We start from the raw sequence: 25,863 nt of genomic DNA, 5'->3' as shown, positions 1-25,863 counted from the left end.
CTGAGGCGGCAGGCCGTAACAATAGCCCCGACTCCACTATGGACCTCCAGGTAGACCGAGCTGCTCGCCAGAAACACTCAACGCTCCCCCAATGCACAGGGGCAGAAGGACAGAAGGCTTCATAGAGCTCCATTTCCAACACAATCAGCCTTATTTTATTCCTTTAAATACCAGGTAGATGGTGTGCCAGGAGCCACTTTTGTTGGAAGCAAGTGTCCTCTAACAGTGGAGAGGGGGGAGGAGAGAGAGGGAGGGAGAAGGAGAGGGAGGGAGGGAGGGAGGGAGGGAGGGAGGGAGGGAGAGAGGGAGAGAGAGGGAGGGAGAGGGAGTGGAAGAGGGACACAGGGGGCGAGAGAGGGAGGGAAAGAGAGGGATGTGGAGAGGGAGAGGACAGGAGGGGGTAAATACATTATTTTAGCTGTGGTTTCAGCAGCAGTCACCTCGTAGTGGAGTCTGAAGGACACTGCTGAATGTTCCAAATGAGTGTGAAGAGCAGTGACAGAGAGAGGATTAAAGAGCTCCATTTTGCACAACTCACACAGACGCACATTTCACACATTCATTTCAGTAATTTTGCAGACACACTTATCCAGAGTGACTTCCAGGAACAACAGTATTCGGTAAGTATTCAAACTAGTAACCTCTCGGATACTGACCCAACACTCAACCCGTCTTGGCTATCTTCCGCCAACACACAAACTACCCTGTGGAGACTTAGACCAAACCCTGACCCAGGAAGCAATGTGACCCTGAAATCAATAGCCCTAAAACTAAATTGAACATCCCCCTAACCTTAACCTCAGTAACCTAACTTTTATGCCGAATTTTAGTTTAAAAGGTTTAGCCACAATGCCTAACCCTGCCTTCTAATGCCAGGGCTTGAATGTAGACTAACCCTACCTTCTAATGCCAGGGCTTGAATGTAGACTAACCCTACCTTCTAATGCCAGGGCTTGAATGTAGACTAGCCCTACCTTCTAATGCCAGGGGTTGAATGTAGACTAACCCTACCTTCTAATGCCAGGGCTTGAATGTAGACTAGCCCTACCTTCTAATGCCAGGGCTTGAATGTAGACTAACCCTACCTTCTAATGCCAGGGCTTGAATGTAGACTAACCCTACCTTCTAATGCCAGGGCTTGAATGTAGACTAACCCTACCTTCTAAAAAAACCTACAGGGACCAATTTCTCTTTGTCTAATCCCCACAAGTGTACATAAATGTAGATCACACACACACACTCACTCACACACCCACCTGCACACACAACCAAATGTTTTTGGCTAAACCAAACCCCAACCCTGACCATAAATGTATCCTGTAATCATTTTGACTGACGTTAATCTTTACATATATTGGGAGCATCCACCCATGTTGTAGGTTCATGTAAGGTCAGAACTATTGGCAAATGTTGGTCCTGAAAAGGTAGGGTGACGACACACCTGTGACAAAAAACGTACTCCCTCTGTCCAGTCAAGGGACGATGTTCAGATCCACATCGAACAACTGGACTCTGTCTTCGTCATACACGCACACACACGTTACTGACAGGAGGACACAATCACTGGTTTTGAAAAATCACCAACCAGAAGAATTATCTATTAAAATGCGAGTAATACAAAGGAAAGAATTGAATTTGTCTCTCACTATTGTTTTGCGCAGAATTTGAAAAATGCCAGGGTCGGTTGTTTATCCATCATTGTCTTCACTTGAAGGGCATCTGGCAGCCCAAAGGCAAACACGTAACACACTGACTGAGTGTGGCTCCCCTTCAGACAGAGCAGCAGTGCAGTCAGAGAGGGTGTGGGGGGGGTGGGGGGGGCACAGCAACTGGTCGTCTCAAAGCGGGCCTCACACTGGGTCCTGTCACTAGACATCACAATCCCACCAGCCCATACAGACCTTCCACTAGCTTTACCAGACACAACGACAGCACACACACACAAACACACACACAGACATTCAAACGTACACGCACAAACACACACACACACACATGTACACACACACACACACACATATACACACACACACACCTTCACGGCTATGCGTGCACATACACTCGCACAGTGAAAAAACATGTATACATATACACACATACACACACACAGACAGACAGACACACGGACAGGCACATACAAATGTGTAAACACAAAAAAGGGCATAAAAAAGCTTTCATTTACACATCACAGAAGTTACTGAATCCAGAGCAACATCTGCTTATGTGGTTGGGCAACAAGCCCCGGTCAATGAGGAGATGTTAGTGATGTATAGCTATTTACAGAAGAACTGGGTGGTGTGAAAGACAGAGGGGAAGCGTTTGGCTTCCATTTATATACAAGGAGAGGAAATGCCTGTTAGCAGCTGGACTACACTTCTCTCTGAGAGGACAGCAAAGGAGATACCAGTTAATAACAAGCCTCAGCTCAGCCAGCTAATGTTATAGGTGGAGGGAGGAATAGCTAGCCATCCTGAGCTTTAAATGGCAGCCCTGGTGCATCTTTTAAAGTCATCTCAACGCTGCTACACATCACAATGCACTCGTCATCTCAACGCTGCGACACATCACAATGCACTCGTCATCTCAACGCTGCGACACATCACAATGTATTCATCACCTCAACGCTGCTACACATCACAATGCACTCATCACCTCAACGCTGCTACACATCACAATGCGCTCATCACCTCAACGCTGCTACACATCACAATGCACTCATCACCTCAACGCTGCTACACATCACAATGCACTCATCACCTCAACGCTGCTACACATCACAATGTATTCATCACCTCAACGCTGCTATACATCACAATGCACTCATCACCTCAACGCTGCTACACATCACAATGCACTCATCACCTCAACGCTGCTACACATCACAATGCACTCATCACCTCAACGCTGCTACACATCACAATGTATTCATCACCTCAACGCTGCTATACATCACAATGCACTCATCACCTCAACGCTGCTACACATCACAATGCACTCATCCCCTCAACGCTGCGACACATCACAATGTACTCATCACCTCAAAGCTGCTACACATCACAATGCACTCATCACCTCAACGCTGCTACACATCACAATGCACTCGGTCTGTCAGTCTGTCCTTCTTTTAGCCTGTCTGTAATTTAGTCTGTCAGGTGTTTTAGCTTGCATGCGGTCCCGGCTGGTTCAGTTGAGGTGTTGCTATAGTATTGTAGGGAGGGAGAAAGTCTGTCTTTGGAAAGTCCTCTGCTTTAGAGAAGCATCCCCCAATCCTAGATAAAGAGCAGATAAGAGAGAGATAAAGACAGCATTGCTCCTGGGCCTTATCTCTGCTGTTATCTCCCAGCACAGCGAGCGCTAGCATTAGTGCCAGGCAGCAGGCAGCAGGCAGCAAGCAGCAGGCAGCAAGCAGCAGGCAGGACAAACCCCCGTAGAGAAGGGAGAGCCCTCATGTCTATTCACAACATGCAGCACGACACCAGTCATGTCTCAGCATGGTCATATGCTTTAAATACCACTCTACTGATTTTTAAAGAGCCACTGCACCTAAATAAATAAATATATATTGTAGCACTTGACTCCAAGACTCAGGCTCAAACCCGACTCAACACCAGATAGGTGACTCAACACTGAGTCCATCATAGGTGACTCAGACCTGGGCTTGTGTTCTTGGCTACCGGTGACTCAGACAGGGCTTGATAAGTTATGTTAAGCAGGATGAATATTAGCAGCACTCAAAGCTTCCAGCCTACAGTGTGTCAGCTGGTAAGCCGCGGATGGAACAAGCATTGTAAGCCTCCGCTCCACATATCACCCATGCCACCGTCTTGTTTCCCAGTAGCTAACCACGCATCAGCTTCCCAGTCACAATTTGCCTGGTTAAAAGAGCCAGTCTGGGGAATCCGGAGTGAAGTTACGTCATCAGGCCAGGAGCAGGAATACTTATCATACCGACAGTGACCGGCACAGTGCGGTGGAAATGGAGTAAGTGCATCTTGGAAAACAACATTCTGATTACAGCCTGGTGAAACTGGGTTCGGACACACCCATAATGACCCTTCTCAACACAGGGGAGCAGGACTCCAGACTTAAGTTCTAGTGACTGGACTACATTGCTACCAAAAACAAATAATCCATTTGAAAATGGCCTAAAGGGCTCCAAAGTATAAATAAAATAATTTTGGGCTTAATGACAGTCTCTGGAGTTGTGTAAGACCTGTGATAGAATCTACTTCACAATGAGTTGGAGGGTTGTTTTTTTCCACACTTTCCAAATGCCCACTTACAACTGCAGTGATGGTAATGTTCGGCTGTCTGTCCATTGGAACAGACTGCGAGAGTGTTGCCCAGCAGCTCAGAAGACAGCAAGTCACACATTTTGTTCACTTGAGAAAGTACAAAAGCACCAAAGTCAAACTCCTTAATTTGGACAATCAAGCAACTCTGTCTGAAATGACACATTTGTATCCCGGATTAATTCTGTCTATTTTGAGGAAGTTAGGTCGGCTTCCTTCATACGGTGTCTCATGGGGGGCAAACATCAGTAATTGCCACTTCAAATCGCCCCTCCAAGAAAGAAATATATTTTGGCTTAATGAGAAACAGCTACAGATAGTGTGGAATGGGCTTGTTCAGTGGCTCCACTGTTCTCCCTGGATAAGTAACAGGCTGCCATGTGGAGAAATGAATAAGTGGACTTACCTCTATGTCTGTTAGTAGTCTTATCAAACATAAGCATTGCATCTTCTACCTGAAAGACAACAGAGGAGACCGGACGTTAGTGTGAGGACAGGTAGATGGGACATGACAATGGTGACGACTTCTGTACAGAGGAAAGACGCAGAGACGTTGACACAACAGAGGGGGGAAAACGAGTGGATCTGTCCATGGGGAACAGCGGTCAGTCTTCCTGGGGGAACCATGGTCAGTGTGAGCCAGTCAAGCAGACACACGTCAGAGCACCACGCGACCACAGCCCCCCCACCCCCCCCACCCCCGGCCCTGCTCAGCAACCAGCCAGCATCATCATGATCCAAAATGATATCAACTCTCATCATGTTGTTCAATAAAGCCACACAGAGCGAGACAGGCGGCAAATGTTTATCCTCACACATCTCAGCACAGATTGGAAGACTGAAATCTGTTCCCTATAATTCAGAAGAAGTGCTTAAAAAAAAAACTTGATTTAGGCACACTTGTTTTCGTTTCCCGTTGAGAGAACAATAAAAAAGAGGGATTGGGAAAAACAGGAGAAAAGAAACAGCACCAGACAGAATCACAGAGGGGAAGATAAGGCGGGGCATCTCAATGTCGCCGTGCGCCACACATTCCCCGGTTACGGTCGCTAGGTAACGTGCGGTGTGGAGCCGAGCAGGCTGGGTCATGGGGAGGCATTGGCAGAGCGATGTCGGAATGGTCTGATGGGGGGGCGGGGGTGCTGAAGCAGAGTGGTGTGGTCTGGTGGTGTGGGGGGGGGGGGGGTTAAGGCAGAATGGTGCGGTCTGGTGTGGGGGGCATTGAGGCAGAGTGGTTTGGTCTGGGGGGGGGGCGTTGAAGCAGAGTGGTTTGGTGTAGGGGTGTTGAGGCAGAGTGGTGTGGTCTGGGGGGGGCGTTGAGGCAGAGTGGTGTGGTCTGGGGGGGGTTGAGGCAGAGTGGTGAGGTCTGGGGGGGGGCGTTGAAGCAGAGTGGTGTAGGGGTGTTGAGGCAGAGTGGTGTGGTCTGGGGGGGCGTTGAGGCAGAGTGGTGAGGTGGGGGGAGCGGTGGCATGGCGGCAGGGCTGGCTGGCAGAGTGAATGCAGGGCCATGGGGAGAAAGGGAAGAGACAGTAGCAGCGGGCTAGCTCTCTGAGGGAACCGTCTGACTGGATGAAGAGGAGATCTGCCAGGCCCTGTCACCCTGCCGCCGCCACAGGTTTCAGCCACTAGTCTACGTCAGCTCTGTACCACACAGCACTCTGCCAAGACTTTGCTATAACCACCTCCATATGGATATGGCCCTTAACCAGCTGCTAGGCTCTGCAGTGTATCATTCATTCATTCTCAGACATTTGTTGGTTGGTAAAAAGGCAATTGGATGATATCCTATGTTGCAGAGGATATACTATTTTCACACCTATAGCCAGGAACACACCAGCCGTGCAAAATAGGTTTCCAATAGAAAATGCCCAGCCTAGAGTGGTAAACAGCCGCGCGTTCCCTGAGGCTGACAGAACATGTGGCAGCGTCAGCCCAGCTGTTTAAAATGCAGCGTGGTACAGGCCTCCCACGTTCAGTGATGTTAAGATAGCCATGTGTGTGTGTCTGTCTCTGTTACTTGGAACCTGTCGTGGGAGGACAGGTTTCTCAGGCAGCACATTCAACACAGGACACGAGTTCAGCAGTGACGGGGCGTTCCACCGTGCGCGCACATCATGAGAGGGTCACACTCCAGCGGCCTGGCCGACGCCGGCTGCTTTCCCTCCTCCTCTTCCTGCGTCCACACAATCCTGTCCTCTGCATCAGGGCTTTTCAATGGCGCCATTCAGGCAGAGCAAAACTCGGTGGCTCTATCTGATAGAAGGTTAAGGACCTCTTCACTGCTCACACAAAACCCTGAGGTGATGTCCGATCTCACCCCAGGGAGGGAGAAATCTCTCGCGCTCTCCTACCCGCTCATCCTCCTCCATCCCCCCCACCCCCACTCTCTCTCTATTTCTCTTTCTTTCCCCCATCTTTGAAAAGAAAGGTTCAAAGGATAATGGATGTCTTATCATCACTATGTAAAAGGGGCGGGAGGACTCCAGTGGAGTGGCTGGCCTTTTGTGACAATGAAGAAAAGAGCCCCGGTCTTTCTCTTCAGTGTGTGGTATGCCAGCCACAGTACAGGCTGGAGCTCTGCAGTCCTCTGGCTTTGTGTCCATCCAGAAAGAGCACCGTGCCACACAAAGGCGGTCTGGGGCCAGGAAGAAAGGCTAGTTCACTTTTAATAACTAAGGCTCATGAAAACACCTCGTCACGGAATTACTGCCACACAAACACAACTGTAAAGGGGAAGCGTGCCCATGGCTGTTTGAACTAATGACAACATGCAAGCTTCTAGCGGCCAGTAAAGGTGAGAGAGGTGCGAATTTGATACGTCTAAGGCCGCCATCACCTCCTATCAAGCAGAGGCTAAAAAGCAACTCTTACCAACCTCACAGTTTAAGTATTTAAGTTACACAAACAGTAGCAGTCAAAAGTTTGGACGCATGCATTCAGGTGAATGGGTAAGCATGTCTGAGCGTTTGACTGGTATTGTAGCTTCTACTGGCTCGGATTATATAGTGAAAACCGGTGTAGTGTGAACCGAGAATAAGGTGAGTGGAGAGCGTAGGGGAACGCAGATTGAATCAGGTGGAGGTGGCCTACAGTCAAACCAGGATAATCAGGGGAAGTAATTGAACCCTTGTCTAGATCCTAGGACCCGTGTGGCCTGTTCCTGTCAGACAATATGAAGCAAAATGTCCACTACCTGAAAACCTTTCCACCCGGGCCAATGGAGCAAATAAAGCTATAAGTAGTAAAAACATTACAAAACACACCTAGTCTTCTGGAATTCAAACTGGCTGCTGTTTGAATTATTTATCCAAGGACAGAAGCATCAATAAGCACAGAGACGTGTAGCATTTTGGGGCTGGAAAAGCGTCAGAGATAGGAGGAGATTTAGGAGCAAAGGAAATGCATTATGACAGCAGTTTAGATCAGAAGCTATCAATCTCCCCTTTATTTACATTCAGCACACAGCAGAGAGGCTTCAGAGGAGCTTCCCAGGATCAGCACAGATCACCATCCACTGGGACTGGAGCACACTGAAGTCTCTGCTGCAACACAAAGGGGGAAGGATTTCGATGGGACTATTTGTCTACAAGTCTACATCAAGGCCCAGTCAGTATCCAGTCTACATCAAGGCCCAGTCAGTATCCAGTCTACATCAAGGCCCAGTCAGTATCCAGTCTACATCAAGGCCATGTCAGTATCCAGTCTACATCAAGGCCCAGTCAGTATCCAGTCTACATCAAGGCCCAGTCAGTATCCAGTCTACATCAAGGCCCAGTCAGTATCCAGTCTACATCAAGGCCCAGTCAGTATCCAGTCTACATCAAGGCCCAGTCAGTATCCAGTCTACATCAAGGCCCAGTCAGTATCCAGTCTACATCAAGGCCCAGTCAGTATCCAGTCTACATCAAGGCCCAGTCAGTATCCAGTCTACATCAAGGCCCAGTCATAACCAGTCTACCTCAAGGCCTACTCAATGTTAATTCCATGTTAAGGTCCGTCTCCGGTCTATGTCAAAGTCTACTTCCAGAGACTAGAAGAAAAAATAGAGAAAGAATAAGCCTGGAGGGACTCCAAGAAAAATATTTTCTCGTGGTGAATGGGACGCTGAGTCATGAGATTGATGTGTTTGATTAGTCATGAGGGGCAGGCAGACAAACACTGATGTAAGCCCCAGAAGGATCACACAGGAAACATTACTGAACATGCTGTCACTGATGGTGAAGTATTGGTCCTCTTCCTAACAATCAATATTATTTTACAATACACTCAATTAACAAGGCAGCAATAGCTGCTTCAATGACCACGTACAAACTTGTGACAACCCTATCAATTCATTATTCTTTAGAGGACATGTAAATCATCGTCTCTAAACTCTTCTCCCTGCAACCTGCCGCATTACACTACAGTTGGTTTACTAGAGCTTATCAAGGCCGGACACATCTCCCAGAAAGCCCTCGCAATTACACAGCAGTGGAGCAGGTAAGAAAGACACCCATAAGGTCTGACACAAAACCATATGAGTCCACCTCCTACTCCCCTTCAGGACACCGTGAAGACAGCAGGGTTAACGTACACTGACTAGGCGCGCTGGTCATGTAAGCACAGAACAGGTCAGCAGTCCCACATGACTTCAGTCCGCTCACACAGCCGCCCACGCTGTCCCTGGGCAGAGCAGGACAGGAGGTCTAGCCCACACTGAACTACTGCTACGCCAGACTATACCTGGACCAGGGCTGCTAGAATCCTCCTGACCCATCAGGTCCTTCATAGGAGGATTCAGAGATGAATGGTCCTCACCGGCTCTGCTCCAGTCTGCATGCAGTGGAAAGCATCACCTCAAGGGTCTACTTCCCCTACAGGAAATAACAGTGATGGTAGGTGACCTCTGGTTTGGCTGGCCCTCGTTGCAGCCTTCCATTATCCCATATACCCTCCCCTTCATCTATATTAAGTATGACATTCCATCTGCTATAATACACAGTACACAGCTTATAAGCATGACATTATATCTCCTATATACAGTACGCAGCTTATAAGCATGACATTCCACCTGCTATAATATACAGCACACAGCTTATAAGCGTGACAGTATATCTGCTATATACAGTACACAGCTTATAAGCATGAAATTCTATCTGTAATATAAAGCACACAGCTTATAAAAGCGTGACATTCTATCTGCTTCATAAAGTATACCACTTATAAGAACAATGTTCCTAAAGCTAAACCTGTGTGTTGTGAGCATTGCAAAGGTTATCTGCTTCATATAAAGTATACATGGTCTAACACTGTGCATTGACTTGAGGAACAATGAGCTGCCGAACGACTGATAGGGGAGAGGACCATGGACTTGATTTACATTTGGAGCTGCTTTACTTAGATATGGAAGGCAGAAGAAATGGTTATATAAGGCAGTCTAAAATATTCAGTCAACCTTTATAATTCAACCAGAATCATAAAGTACTGTATACAATTATACAGAATAGGCTATATGTTGCCACTAAGGCTATGTCAGTAACGTTTTATCATGTTGACATTAACAAAATGGCTAGAGAAAAACACTTGAGGAGGACAATTCCTCAAATCTGTCAGAATTAAATATTCATGAGCTGCCCTGCTCAGCATCCAAAGAGGTCGCTATGGCGATGCGAACTGATGCATATTCTAACAGGGACCTTTGTGTGTCATAGAACGCCTCCGAGCACCACGGCGATGTCTTCGACAGATCCTCCCACAGCACTGGGCAAAGCCATTGGCAGGACAAATACACACAATTAGAGAGGGAGTCTGGGAGGGCTGAGGCAGACCAAAGGACTCACACAGTCAGGCAGGGTGCATTAATACTGATGGAAAGACGTCCTGCCACTGCCTGGCCCGGTCTCAACCAGCCCCATGTGCTGGCGCTTGACCGTAGGCTGGGAGAGGAGCGCTCCACACAGTAAGCAGGGAGGGAGCACAAGGAGGACCAGGCCTCTGCCATCAATCCCTCTCCCCGCTCATGCGCCAGGTCTGCGAGGAACGGCCCATTACGAAGTCGTTACATTAATAGGGCTTCAGTGCGCCGGCCCATTCCGCCTCCATCGCACTCGAGCAGGGAGCCTTCTCTCCTCTTTGTCAGAATAGGCTGTAGTATGCCTGCGAGCTACCTTCGCGTAACAGCCCGTCGAGCCCTGGCCCCTCCGCGTGATAAAGAACCAGACAGGCAGGGAAATATTGTGCTTTCCAGCTGAAATAGTAATTGGAGAGGTGAGAAAGCCCTCTGCCCTGGAGGTAACAGTTTAACATGGAGGACTTACTTAAAGTGATGCCTTTTCCCCCTGCCAAGGTAAGGCAATAAGCCCTCTCTTTCAGCACACATTAATTTCCCGGCAGTCTCACAAACTGCCCCAATCCTCTACTGCCCTCACATTCATGCTTTTTTATATGGTAATTATATTAATCAGCAGAGAAGGCAATTAGTAAATCTGGTAATTGGTATATAAATAAGATCCTCCTGACACGGGCAGGCCCACAATCATGTTAATATAAAATAAATATAAACATGTCCGTTTTCATTTAGACTGAAAGCAACAGCGGCCAACAACATATTCATGACGGCCACAGTTGCTGTTCTCTCCTCTATCCTTCGCTCTCTCCTTTATAAAAAGAGGACTTGCACTCTCTGTATTTTATCAGCCCTTCTCTGGTTTCATATGGAAAGCCGGTTTAGATTTCCATTTCTTGCAGGGTGTAAGAAACCAAGTCAGAGAGAAGCAATGTCATTGTCTATGTTATAAAAAAAAGGAATCGTATCTTTATTTATTCCAAGGCTGTGAAACTAGGTGACGGCCATGAAGCAGGGAGCTCCACTTCAATTCCCCCTCTGATACCAGTGAGAGGCCTCCTCAGGAAAGGAATGGGCTCTCTGCTACGCTGCTTTGCTGCCATCTCCGTGTGAACTAACAGTGTGATATCCCTATTAATGTTGTGATGCCTGCATTTTCTGAATAACCAGCAGGAAAATAAAATGTGATAACACAATTTATTTTTCTCCTGAATGAATCGTGTTCAAGATAGCGTTGATCTGATGTATACGCATCCAATGAACAATGGATGGGTCGTCCTTGTGGAGCTGGGCATTGTTCACTGTGCTATCAATAGGGGTACGACATGGATACAATGCTTTAGGGGCTTAGGTTGAAAATCATTCATTTCAATTACAGCTGCCAATATCCCCCGATATCCCAGACACCTACAGTGTTTTACTTACATTAGGTTAAAGCTCTTTTAAAGGCCATTTCAATAATATGACATTTCTCACAATGGGAATGAATGAATATCAATCTAACCTGTTTCTCCTCCTCCCTCGCTTTCATGCAAAACGCTGTCGTCCTTGATAGCTTGTCTCTCTTTGTCAGCATAAATACAGGAGCCCCATTTGAATACAGTTACACATCCCTCTATTTATTAAAGCTTGGATTAACATGACAGCCAGTTTTGTCTGGGGAGTCTTTAATATGGCTCAGAAAAGCGATCCCAGCGACAGTAATAGGCTCCAGCTAATATACTTGAGTGATGGTGGTTTCTCAGAGTTATAAAGCAGAACAATAGGGGGGGGGGGGGGGACCAAAGCATGAATACAAAGGTGGGATTGTAATGTGGGAGGGGGGAACCAGGGAGGAGCTGGTTCACTGGAGAAGAATCCCTGAATCACTCCACAGGGCTGCTGGAGACAATTAAAACCAAGGGACAGGGAGAGAAAGGTCAGAGGCAGCAGTAGAAGAAGGATGAGGTAGGAGCTTTAAATCTCTTCCTCTCCCTTGCTAGTGAGATAAAGTTTATTCTAACCTAATGTCCCTTGTGGCATGTTAAAAACGCCGTTGCAAATGGAGGCGCAGGACATACTTCACACTGAATACTAGCCCTCCTGGCAGGACTATTCTCTACTAGAGCTTTAGGTAGATATTGAAAAGCTGTTTCTGTAGGAAGGCCCTTTATCCAGAAATTATTTCCATCAGAATGCTGTAATTGTTTCATGCCACAGAGCCGAGCTGGCACAGTACTTGGTGTAATAATAAGGTCTTATGGCCTTTGTCAGCTTTTAAGGACATTTCAAGGTTACAATGAGCTGTGGTACCATTCCATTCATGTAACTCAGTGAATGAATACCCATTCTCTGACTCCAGGTTCAAAGCACTCCGTGAACGGCCTACTTCCTGGTCTTTTCTCTCAATAATTCTGTGGAATAAAGACAGAGAAATGTTCAGCATCCCAAACACTGCTGAATCACCCGGAGCAAATCATAGTAATGATTTGAACTGAGCCACAACCGGCCCAGCACTCTTTCCCTAGGCTTTTTCACTTTGCATTTTCTCTTCATTCTTCCTGTCCATTTTATTGGTCTCGCATATTCCCCAATCCACACCAGATATTTGCCTTGGTTAGCCCTCTGTTCTTCCGCTGTTTGCTTTGCATGGTAAGATCTCTCTCTGTTTGATATCAAATCTACTGTGCTTTTCCAACCATCTCTGAGGCCAGCTAGTGGTCCATAGGGGAGAGTGGCTGTAAGGTTTGTTAGCTAACAGATCAAACACACATCTGTTAGTGTGGAGATCTGGGAGATAGTTGCTCCTTCCCCAAACCTCTGGATTCTAATTACCTCCCCTCTGAAGCTGGCCCCATGCCAGCTGCCATTAGTGCAGGTCAGGGCAGAGAAACACACAGAACACAGCAGAATGCAACAGAACACACAACGGAAAAGCAGACGGAACACACAACAGAACACAACACAACACAGCCTCATAAGACACACTGGTCCAGCGTTGATGGAGAGCGATAACATTTCCAGAGACACTTTAGAGTTCCGCGGGCCTATCCCAGCTTTGCACCCCATGATGATTGACAGCCCGAGGTCACGTCCTCTGCTGTTGTCCGGCAGGACAGACAGAGAGCCATGGTTCAGTGCCACCTGAAGCAACAGGAAGTTATATTCAGCTATATTCCAAAGGTGTTGTATTGTGTTCACAATATTTTTTTGTTTTACTAATTGGCTGTACTTGCACAAACTTTGGTTTTGTTCATTCATAGCTTGTTCTCGAGTTTCTTTTTGAAATTGAGTTTGTTTTTCGGCGCTTCATATCCTGGACTGATCAAAACATGTTCTCTCAGGCCTCTCTGCAGCAGACATACACAAAGTACAGTGAACAATATGTTTGGAACATCAAAAAAGCATTGTGCTGGAGCTTGATTAATCAATATCACTGTTCATAAACAGATGAAAAGTATGATTGAAAAGACATCATGTCTGTGGTGCTGCCAGTTGATAAATCTACAGTATATCACTGTCTATAAACAGATGTATCAATGACAGGACATCATGTCTGAGGTACTGGTGGGTGATGTCGTCCCAGCCCGTCCTAGCTCTGAGCAGAGTCGTGCACCCCTCCCTGGGTCCTGGGTCCTGTGGCATCCTTCCTGCCTCTCTGGGCTGAGCCAGATAAGCAGGTAATTCATCATCGTGCTGAAGACTACACACTGCGCCTTATCGGCCCTTCACAAGGATCCCGCCTCTCCCGTCTCCGTTTGGAAAGTGACCGTCCTCCGCCCACTCCCTCCTCCCTTGTCCTAAAACTCCCTTTTCCAAATTACCATGACAACATTAGAATTATCATGTGGACCGATGACAACTGAGCGGGAACGTTCCAGCACTGCATAATGTCATTTGAGCCCCAATTTACACATTCACATTATAAAGCCACATTAAGATGAAAGAGGAATGGGACATGCTCAGCAGACCACCCAAGGCCGCGTGTTTCTGTCTCCTATTCTCGTGGACCGCCAACACAATACTGGACAAACACAAAGATTCCATGCATGCAGAGCAATTTCTCTTTAGGCCCATTGTTACAATGTGAATATAATATTCTGTTATTCATTCATAAGCCAATTCCAATACTGTCACATTCTCAATTTTCTCCCACTGAAGACTGGAAATTAGAAATAACAATGACAGCTCAAGGATAAAAGACATCCAAAAGTTATTTGAAAGGTACAATAATAACATTTCTCCACACTTTGCTCTGCCTTATTGGAACAGCAAGCATTTTTCCAGAGAGATAAGACTTACAGCAAGGTCGAAAGGCCCACTTGTTTGGTCATCAGTAAATAATTCCCATAGTTCTCCTCTGCCTGCCCCAGAGTGAACTATAACTTTAGTGGGTTGGCAGCTCTGTTCTGTCTGTCTGCCCGCCTGCCCCAGAGTGAACTATGACTGTGTGTTGTTGGTAGTGAGTGACTGAGTGACAGAGTGGGATTGTCCTAATCATGCTCTGTCTTGTTAGGGCTCCAGCCTGCAGTCAGGGGCTGTGGTGCCTTCCACCCCGCCGGAGCCCTGGGTGACAGAGTCAATCAGACGGAACGCACGTTTTGGCACCCAGTGGGAGGTGTGTGACTGCAGGCAGAGGAGGGCCTCTCCATGGGGCGGGCTCAGCACGACACCCATCACACGGACACACCGGGAGACCTGCCAATCAGTCTGAAGACTAGACACGTTATTAGCATAGTAGACTGCACCCGTGGGGCCAGTCACCGTGGATATCCTCCTGCCCCCGCCCGCTAGCCCTCCCCCCCCCCCCCCCACATGTGGCGTGTTCTTTCGGTAATGTCTGTTCCGACGGGAGTTTGAAATTACGGTGGTTAATGTCATCGAGTTTTGACTGTGTGTGGATTTGACTTTTTCCGGAGCTTTCCCACGCTGACCAAAATATTTGGAGCTTCCAGAAGCTTCATTGGCAGATCAGGCTCCGCAGTGTGCACAGCTAGGCAGAATGGCACCGGGCTACGCTACTGCCTGGTAATGCCTATACACTGTTCAGAACAACCATGAAGCTACACTCAACACGATACAGATGTATTCCCAGAAGCTTCAACTGGATCACATCAGACAACATGCAGAAACGACGTAAAAGCTTCAACAATTAACATTTCAGGTTTTATTGTTTTAGTCTTATGTCAACGTCCCGCCACGCTATTGCACTGAACACGGTTTCACTGACCCTAGAACACTGGGGTCATTGTGTGATCAGGCTCCATTCAGCTTCGATCTAACTAGTAAAGAAGCACTATTTGACAGTGTAGCTTGTTCTCAAGCAGCGTATATCAGATAGTGACAATAGAAATACATGCAAAACGTGATCCGCACAAACACAGAAGCTCTGGGAGACCCTGGATGTTGCGGTCTAATGACAGACTAAATACTCACCACCAGGCCTTAAAACGAACCCAGGGTCAACCCACGTGTTAAGGGCATCAATTATTGGTCCAATAGCATAATTAACACACGCAGCAGTGCCATAGGCAGGCTTTTAACGTAGCTCGTCTTTTGTAACGTGAACCACCCTTCGGCTGGATCCATATTCCAATCACATACTGCATCCTTTGCAAGTGTCGCTGTTGCTCAGCCCAGAACGTGGTAAACAGCTGCACGCCCTGACAGATAATAGTGACATGGCAGCATCGCTTTGTTTTCCCGAACATAGACTGATACCCTGTCCCTCTGTCGGGCCCCGTCTCCACGCTGCGTGCCTGGCTGCCGCCATCTCACGACAGTGCCACTCCCCCAGCCCTGTGATCTCCACAATGTCAACACAACAAGCCCCGTCACACCAGATCACAGGCGCTCCATCCCGCTACATGCCAGAAATGATCTACAAATGCATTTAGCGTTGTCGTCTTCTACACAGATTAATGAGATGGTGAGGTAATAATCGCTGATCCCTTTGCACCTGACAAGGCACCTCGTGGAAAGCAGACGTTCCCCCCATCCTCCATCCCTGGTTCTATCCACTCAAAAACATACAACTATGTGTTAACAAAAATCTACAGACACTCGCAGTGAGGCTGGGAATGTGTGAGCAGCTCAGGCAGGGGGAGATCAAAGGTGCCACTGGCAGAGTGGGTAAACATGGAAATGTATTCAGCTCGTCAGGAAATGTCACCAAGTGCTGTCACTGGCTCCCACGTCCCAGTCTATATCTCTCCAGATCTGGTTGTTAGCCACGCTGCGCTGGGCCGAGCCGGGCTGGGAGCCGCCTCCATCAGCCTCAGACGTGGCCTAGCACTAATCCAGGGGTTTGGATTGAGGAGATCCCAAAGTCCTCAGTTTGACTCACATTGTGGACATCACAGGAGTCCTCCCCACCCCAACTCTCCTCCTGTCTCTCAGCCTTCCGTGACACACATACAGAGACACAAACACAGCAGACATACAAAAACACAACAGACACACACAAACACACACACACACATAACAGACAAACAAAGACCCAAGACATAAAACACACAGACACTCTCAAACACTACAATACTATACTGGGGTTAACACAAGCTAACTCCAGTTGAGGCAAGACAACACCTACACTGAAGCACACACTGCCCACAAAATCCAATATTTACTTGTTTTTTAGCCCATGTGCTCAGACTAAAGCCTTCCTGGTCCTCTTAGCCTCTCCGGTAATAGTTCCCAGTTGACATGGAAATCCATGTGAACAGAATGCTCCCTTTTCAAAGGCACATCTCCCAAATAAAGGGTGTTTCAGCCAGTCAGGACTCAAAGGGACAGCATATCCTCACATCTTGCCCACTTTCATGTTTTCCAAGGGGCCTAATTTCATACACAGACACACAGAGAACTTTCACTGTTAAAAAGTTTCCCTGTGATTAATCGGAAGTCTTAATCAGCCTTTCCTGTTCATGAAGAGACGTCAAACTCAAACACGATGCAGAGTTCTATCAGCTCCAGAGCCGTGGTAAAACCCATTTAAATGGTCACCAATGGAGAAAGCTTTTAACTAAGATGTTCTGATGGCTGAGATGATTCCACTGGGTCTCAGAGTGGGAGGAAACGTGTGTACAGAGCTTAGTTTAACGTAAGCACAGCTCCCAGTCAGATCCTGTGACAAATATGCCAGCGTGGCATTTCCAGTGGCAAGCTACGCTTGTATATTTTGTTGGAAAGAACATGAGGCTTTGACTTAACCCCCGTGGAAATCAGCCTTGGAATGTGTTTAATAGTTGTGAGTCAGCACACGGCTAATAAGAGAGGCTGTAGCTCCATGTCACACTACCTGTTGTCTCCAACCATACAATACCAAAAGCCAGAAACAGCAGTGGCCCACAGGTATATACAGAGCCTTCGGGAAAGTATTCAGAACCAATTTGTTGTGTTATATAGTTATATAGACTATAATTGACTACAAACATCTTGGTAACACTTTCCGTTAAGTTGACACTTATTACTATGTAACGGCAATGTAAATACATATTAACAACTGTATTAACAACAATGTAATACCATAGGAGTTACATTGTAATTACAGTAGAATAATGATTTAAGTGATTACACTTGTAGAAAAACAAGGAAATTACATAACATCCTTTAGGATGCTATTCCAAGTGTGTAATTACACATGATTTTTGTTTTAGTAATTACTCTTAGCACAGCATTGAGTTTTTCTTGGGTATCCCTCTACCAGCCTTGCTCATTTTGACATTTTCTACCATTCTTCCATGCAAATCCTCTCAAGCTCTGTCAGATTGGCTGGCGAGAGTTGGTGAACTGGGAACATCAGGTCTCCCCATATTTAATGGGGTCCAAAGTGTGGGCTTTGGATGGACAACTCAAGGACATTCACAGATTGTGCTGAAGCCACTCCAGTGTTGTCTTGGTTGTTTGCTTTTAGTCACTGTTGTTATGAAAGATAACCCAGTGAAAGATGAAAGATTGACCCAGTCTCAGATCCCGTGCTCTCCAGATTAGGTTTTCTTTAAAGGCTTCTGTGTTTTGCTGTGTTCATCTTTTCCGCAATCCTGACCAGTCCCCCAGCTGCTGTGAAATATCCTCATAACATGATGCTTCCACCACCATGCTTCACCATAGAGATGGTATTAGCCAGGTCATGAGCGGTATCATATTTTTGTCAGACATAGTGTTTGTTCAGCCCTAATAGTTTGGTTTTGAATGTCAGACCAGACATTCTTTTTCCTCACGCTCTCAGAGACATTCAGGCAGCATGTCATATCCCTTTAAAAGAAGTGGCTTCCATCTAACCAATCTACCATAAAAACTTGATGGATGTAGTGCTGCAAAGAAAGTTGTCCTTGTGGAATGTCATAGCAAAGGGTCTAAATACTTCTATACAAGAGACTTAAGTATTTCATTTTCAATGAATGGCACAAATGTATAATTTGTTAAATTCAAAACAATATTATATCACAAAAATCTACAAAATCTTCTTAACCAATGCCATCATGGTGGCATTACAATTGCACTTCTTGTATTGCTCCCAACATGTTATTTAGAACATAAATACCAAGTTTCTTTTAATTTTTAGAATGTCAAAATTTGCTTGAAAACAGCAACATGTCCTCTCATATGCCAAGTGGATGGCCTCTTTTAAACGTTATATTCCAAGGCCCAAGACTTAATTTGATCCAGATATGCACTGTAGACATCATAGTAAAATTCCATACTAAGCATCTTTCTTTTTGCACAATCAGAACAGTTGTGTTCTGATTACAATGGGGTCCCTGTTTAAGTACTGGATCCCCTACTACCTTATAGTACAGTCGGACCTACACTGGCCGGCCATTCAAATAACCAGGGTGGGATCAATTCAGACTCCATCCCTCCTCAAATCATCCCTCCTTGTCACAATACATGGCAGGATTAAATGTACAGTGGCAAATAAAAATGTGCCTTCAATCCCTTTTATATCTGGTGCCTTTAAGCAGCTTTTCCTAAGGGAAGCTTCGCAAAACATTGTGTAATCATAGCGACGCTAGAATCAACAGATCCTACCGTGTGTAGGGACCACGACAACTGGAGCATATAACTTCAGACGATCACCGCCGTCATAGAGACGTCATTTAAAAGCGAGGAAGATGGGGAGGTTGTGAGGCTGCAACCACTGATGTGCCAGACCGCGCGTTGGCTGCCCTGCCGCTGTGTCTGCATATGGTGAGGCTGACATGGCACTGAGAAGGAGCAACACTAGGATATAAGCCCTCCTGCCGAGGCCTGCTTTTAAGGCTGATTTGGCAGCTCAGCCCCGTGTCAGTTGGCAGGCGGCAAGGCATGCCACCAATCGTCTGTTGATCATTGAATTACGCCACGTTTTCTTTTTGTATTTCAATTCACTGCTCTTCCAGGATTTGCAGAGACATTTGTATCGCACGGAAATACCAGGCAGTGCATTCATTTTAAAGCAGGGAAGACACGGTGGTGACAGCATCTACAATATTATATGGGATACATACATAATATTAATGTAGTAATTGTACATCATGTTTTGTTAATATGTTCACAGTATCGCTTTCTGATTGTATCGTTTTCTGATTGTATTGCTTTGTGTTATTAAAAACAAATCCAGAAGGTGTTATTACTACCACCTAACTCTATATGAGAACTGGCATTGAAAGAGCGTTGATAGGCTCAAGTATGTGGGATCGGTAAGTATTAGTATGACTGGGTTAGTTTAAGGTTTGACTTGGTTAGTATAAGGTTTGACCAGGTTTTTCTCAGGAAAATAAGCTGTATGATCCGGATCGAAGGTCTAATGGGTTTTATAGATCAACCCCATGGATTTTCCCTCTGTCTCCATTCCTACCTGGCTTAAGTTTAATTCAACTCAATTAAATCAACCGCTGAGCCCACGAGTTCACAGAAAACGCAATCACTCATCTTTGGGGCGGGCCACTTCATGTGGGTAAAAAAATAGCCCTATTTCACACTCACTCAAACAGACACCATTAGCTATCCACTTCAGCAGAGTGGCTCGGTCAATACCCGTTCTGTTTTAGAGCCTGTGTTTTAATTATTGGAGGATCTCAAGGTGACATCTGAAACGGTCCTTTTGGAGGGGATGGCTTACGGAGCCCTGACCTCTGTGTTACTTAACCAGCAGCTGAGCCTAGCAGGGGTTTAAACATACTAGGACGTTGCAGATCAAAAAAGCACAATATTTCCTTTATTTGAGATGCATTTAGTGTGTCAAAATGATTTTCAACTGGGAGAATACATAACAAGGCCCTGGCAGTTTTTGAGAAGGGAATCTTTTTGACTTAACCTCATGTCTCACGGGCAGTCAAAAGTCAGCAGCTTGTACAAGAGCCCTCTCATTCAAACATCAAGTCCAATGGCACTTCTTCTGCTTACATGAACGCATGGACGCTCCCTCCGACAATTCCATATTTCATGAGCTACTATGGTAAATAGGCAGGCTATAGTAAACATACCACTCTCAGCAATGACAATTCACTATTGAATAATGCATTGCCCTAATAGATTGAAAGCTTCCCTGCTTGAAAAGAGTGGAGCAATACAAAATAAAAAGGCGCAAAGAATAAACAGAATTAATGAGCAGTAGTGAATAGTCCTAGTTAAAATGGAACAGTCCAGGTCTACCCACCTAACCCATGTCTTTGGTCAGATTCATTTATTAATGGAATTTTATGTTGTCCGTGATTGAACCTTTGAAAGCTGGGTAAATGATGCGGTGGAAGACAGAAGCACTGGAAGAGGCTTTGATCTGCTACTCCAACAGCCACGTTCTACAACAAAAGGCAGAAGATAAAATCCTGAGCTCAGACAAGCCTTGTGTAATCAGCATAGATGTCTGTGATCCTGCCGCTCTCCACCCAGACCAGTCCGGGTGTACTATAGCCAGAACATTACACCTGCTAGCCTAACACTTAGCACCTCCAATAACTGACAATACACAGGACAGGCAGAACACACAGAAAACATTTTTCAGATACAGGAAGTACGTAATCTAGCACACAGCGAACACCAACCCATACACACAGAAACACAACACCCACACAGGAACACAATACACACACACACACGCATACACACACACACACACACACACACACACACACACACATACAGTAGCAATCATAAATATGTACCTTTAGGCTGTATGAAATATAACACAGTTATCCCCCACAGGTTGACTGCAAATCACACAAATCAAACAAATATCATGTTTCAAAGCCTATTTTGACTGAGAGACTCAGCAAACCCACAAGACTGAGAGAGATTGATAGGTCAAACAATGAACAAAAACATGTTTTTCTCTTTCTTTATTTCCTTCTTTCTTTCTTTCTTCCTTTCTCTCCTTCTCTTAACTGAGATCAAATCTTTACAATCACAGCAGTATCCACTACCACCTAACCCGGTGGGAATACTTCCCATCTACTTGAAGAACTAAAACAAAGTAAAGCTTTACTCAGTCTGCTCCTGCGATCCCAGGACGCATCGCGCTGCATTCTGGCGCCGCTCAGGAAGAAATTGCCCAGACACCTCTGATCATTCCAAGCTGAACGTAATGGAAAGATAGGGCATGTCTGGGTTTACACACCAAAATAATGGTCCACACAGCAACATCATCTTAATCTCCATTAAAGGGGGCATTATAATGGCTGTGCATCACCATCCGAGCAGGGGAAAGCCATTGAATGTTCCGGATGAGGTAAGAGCATTAAGGTATAAATACACAGGGCTTCCGTTGTAGTCCGGCACCGGTCTGGCCCCGGCTCAACCTCACCATTAGCCCTTTTAATAAGATGAGCGATCAGGTGATACAAATCAATTAGCCCCCTGGTAGCGGAGATAGCAGGCCAGGGTTAAAGAATGCCGGCTTTACAACAAGATCATAGACAAATAGGTAGACCAAGAATAGCAAACCCTCCAATCTCTGCATGGGAGTGCATGGGAACTACTGCTCATTACAGAGCCTGGCCGCTCACCGAGAATGGTACATTCTTACTGCCCAGGTACAAGGAACCTGTTCTATAAGTACACCACCTCTACTTTTACACAAAGCTGGCAGCTAGAACAAGTGTGGCAAGAAGAGCTAGCTTCTTAGAGCGACCAAGAAAAACCATCCTGAAGTAGAAAATGGTTGCATTTACTGACAATACGCTAGTGTTCTCTGGCATTTGGGTATTTACCATGGCTGAGCAGTGACGGGGTACAGCCTGGAGAGTTGTTAAACCAGAGTGTCCCGGGATGAGGCCGTTGTTGCCGATAGTGAGACGGTGACGCACAGCATGGTCCTCTCCACTCTGACGCCTCCAGAAGGCCAGAGCCAGACGGTCTAGCCTGCACCACAAGCCCAGCTCCACAAGCCCAGCCGCCCAGAAACACAGTCCACACCAAAGTTCTGCCTGATTGGAGCCCCCCCCCCAACCAGCATCCAATCAAACCTCCACCAGCCCAGCGGGGGGCAAAGCGAGGGAATCATCATGGGAAGTGGCGGCTTTCAACTTTCCCAGTGACTTTTGGCTTCGCTGCCGGATAGATACATGACAGCACTGTGGTTACATAGGGGAAGCAGCTCCACTAATACCTTCATTAAACAGTGAACGTTATGAAAGGCAGGGGGAGCGCAGCACTGGGCCCCGGCGGGACCAAGGGGGCAGACGCGCACGCCAAAGGGAAGAGCAGGAGAGGCTGCCGGTGCAAAAACGAAAGGGTTTTTCCGTGGGTGCTAAATTAATTAGGAGAGAAACAGGAAAACGAGTCTCAGATCAGAGATCACGCTGTGAAAAATCCCTTTCTCCTGCTGCGATCCCTGGCCTTTATTGATCGCCACTAAACGCTCCAGCTGGCACTCCATGAAATATTCATATTTCAATTCTGACAGCTATTTGGTGAGATTCTTTCAAAATATTTCAGTTCAATAATGGCTCACTAAAAGGGCATCAGTAACCGCAGGCAGGTGGAGGCTGTACAGTAAGTAAGCAGGCAAGAGCCTGGCATTCCTCTCTGAGCCTCGCAGCCTGGCTCCCCCTGATCAACACACACCAGGCCGGTCAATGGCTACACCCCTGGACATCCCACAGTCCTCCGGTCCATCAGTCTGAGGGGCCAATCAGTGACTCATCTCTCCCTCTGATTGGCCGCAGGATGGTGCTACACAGTGTCAAAAACCATATGGATTGGCCAGTGAGCAAGCAGTGATATTTATCCAGCTTTTGCATGTTCAGTGTTTGGTGTTGTCTCTGCCATTTAACGCAATGAAGGCTTAAACATACTGCAGAGGAGGGCCATAGTGATTTGCAATCTCCAAAGACATATGGCAATATATCAAAATGATTTGTTACTCTCCGTATATGTCAATGTGCCTGAATAATTGTTTTATCACTCATACTTTATGGTTTAATGTATTTATTCTGACCTAATCATTTGAACGGTTTTGTGAGCTCAAATTGACAGCGGCTTTCTTTGACTGTTATCATAGAATGAGGCCAATTTGCAGGTGGCTCCGAAATTAATAATGTATTTGTGAGAAAACACTGAGTCCTATCAAGGAAGCATGTTCCTCTCAAGGTCAAGAAAGAATTGCCTATTCTGTGTTCTTATATCAGCAACACAGAGGTATAAGATAAATTAATCAAACTGGAAGTTTAGCCAAAAATGGTCTGTCTAGCACAACTTCATAATTGAGCTGTTTCAAAATGTGATTCATGCAACCAATTACTGCAGGACACATCATGACACAAATCTACATATAAAAAGATGTACAAGGAAGTAGGGGTTTTGGAGGAAATTATGGCACTTCATCTCCCAGACGTCTGTCTTGCTTGCTTCGATGTCTGTTATGTCTGCTCTTTCTTTGTTGATAAGGTGTCTCATACCCTGGAAGCTGACCTGACCTTTCTACAATATTGACCTCCCATGAACCTTTCAGTGGCGTCAAAAGCAGAATGAACAGTAAATCTTGTTCATTGTCACCCTGACAAGGTCTAACTGTGAAGGATGCAATGGCAGTTTGTTGTGGTACTTTTTCCAGTCGTTGAGTTGCACAGTATTTTCATTTAGTTTCACAAAGTATATCCACACAAAACCTTTCTTTGAAAAAGCCATTAAGCTGAGTCTATGGCTGTTAGCCACACTTGTTTAGTCTTTAAGAACAACACATCATTACTGACGCTAAGCGTGCCAATTCGCAGTACATGATTATATATACAGTATTTCACAAAATAAATTTGAGGGTTGTACTCACTTTTGTGAGATACTGTATATGTTTTACTTTCAAACATCAGATGAACTTGTCGATAAATGCCATACTTATCAAGTTGTCCTAGTTTGTATATGTTGGGAGGTTGAGTACCGCCCAAACGTACAATTTGATTGTATGGTACGAAGTCACTCAAATGGAATGGGTAAAGAAAAACTTGGGTGGGCTAAGGCTAGGATGTCCAAGAAGGTTGGGCATGGTATAGACATCCAATAAGGTTAGACATGGCTTGGAAATCCAATAAGGTTGGGCATGGTATGGACATCCAATAAGGTTGGACGTGACTTGGACATCCAATAAGGTTGGGCATGTAGTGTTGGGAAGAAGTTGTGATGAAGCCAAAGACAAAATTAGGAGAACCTGCTGCATACAATAACCTAGAGGGATGTCGGTGGAAGTAAAGAGACGAGTGGATTCCAGAGATAAGAGCTGTTTATGTCTGCTTTATTTGACTGCTATTTACTTGCATTTTGTGTGCTCTATGTGAGCATTCCCATGTTTATTTTATGCTTGCTGTATTTTATCTGGCAGCTGACCTTCCATCATGATTGACCTCCCTTTAACCTTTCAAGCATGATGCCCCATCGTAATGTGTGCCGCCTAATTTGCCAACAGGCAGCTTTGTGAACAGTCTCCCAGGCTGTTCAGGACGACAGCATGGCATGCTTTGTGAACAGACTCCCAGGCTGTTCTGGATGACAGCGTGGCATGGCGTGCTTTGTGAACAGTCTCCAAGGCTGTTCAGGATGACAGCGTGGCATGCTTTGTGAACAGTCTCCCAGGCTGTTCTGGATGACAGCGTGGCATGGCGTGCTTTGCGAACAGTCTCCAAGGCTGTTCAGGATGACAGCGTGGCATGGCGTGCTTTGTGAACAGTCTCCCAGGCTGTTCAGGATGACAGCGTGGCATGGCGTGCTTTGTGAACAGTCTCCCAGGCTGTTCAGGATGACAGTGTGGCATGGCGTGCTTTGTGAACAGTCTCCCGGGCTGTTCAGGATGACAGTGTGGCATGGCGTGCTTTGTGAACAGTCTCCCAGGCTGTTCAGGATGACAGTGTTGCATGGCGCACTTTGTGAACAGTCTCCCAGGCTGTTCAGGATGACAGCGTGGCATGGTGTGCTTTGTGAACAGTCTCCCAGGCTGTTCTGGCTGACAGTGTGGCATGGTGTACTGGTGGAGCAACCCACAAGCAAAGAAAGACTGGCCGTTGGTTTTAGCAAGACACAGGAGTGTGTAGTCCCCGTCTCTATCACCCCCGTCTGCCTGTCCAGTGTATCGTGGTCAATGGAATAATAACACAGACACAAGGCCATCAATATTAGGAGACAAAAGGCTGCAATTAGAACCAGGGGTATTAGTATTTGCATAACGTTGCAATTATATTTTTCCATTCTCTATCAGTGCCGGTAATCACTTGTCTCCAACAGTTTAATTACAGCTCGCGATGACTACTTAACGTGATTAGATGTTATACCTTATTGTTGCTTGTGGCATATTACATCAAT

At 46.2% G+C, this 25,863-nt stretch overlaps 1 protein-coding gene across 7 annotated transcripts in view; it reads right to left on the bottom strand.

The window, feature by feature from the left end:
• Window positions 1-25,863, bottom strand: part of LOC105028669 (RNA-binding protein Musashi homolog 2) — a 235,808-nt gene that overhangs the window by 99,708 nt on the left and 110,237 nt on the right. For all 7 annotated transcript variants that reach the window (XM_010901558.3, XM_010901559.3, XM_020048298.2 and 4 more), the window contains exon 7: window positions 4,699-4,747. In XM_010901558.3, coding sequence (XP_010899860.1) covers window positions 4,699-4,747 — 49 coding nt within the window. The remainder of the gene's footprint in view (window positions 1-4,698; window positions 4,748-25,863) is intronic.

Source organism: Esox lucius, chromosome 7, assembly GCF_011004845.1.
Source record: "Esox lucius isolate fEsoLuc1 chromosome 7, fEsoLuc1.pri, whole genome shotgun sequence".
In the NCBI taxonomy this organism is placed as follows: domain Eukaryota; kingdom Metazoa; phylum Chordata; class Actinopteri; order Esociformes; family Esocidae; genus Esox; species Esox lucius.
Note: the sequence above shows the minus strand (reverse complement) of the source record. Positions and strands in the feature narration are given on the sequence as shown.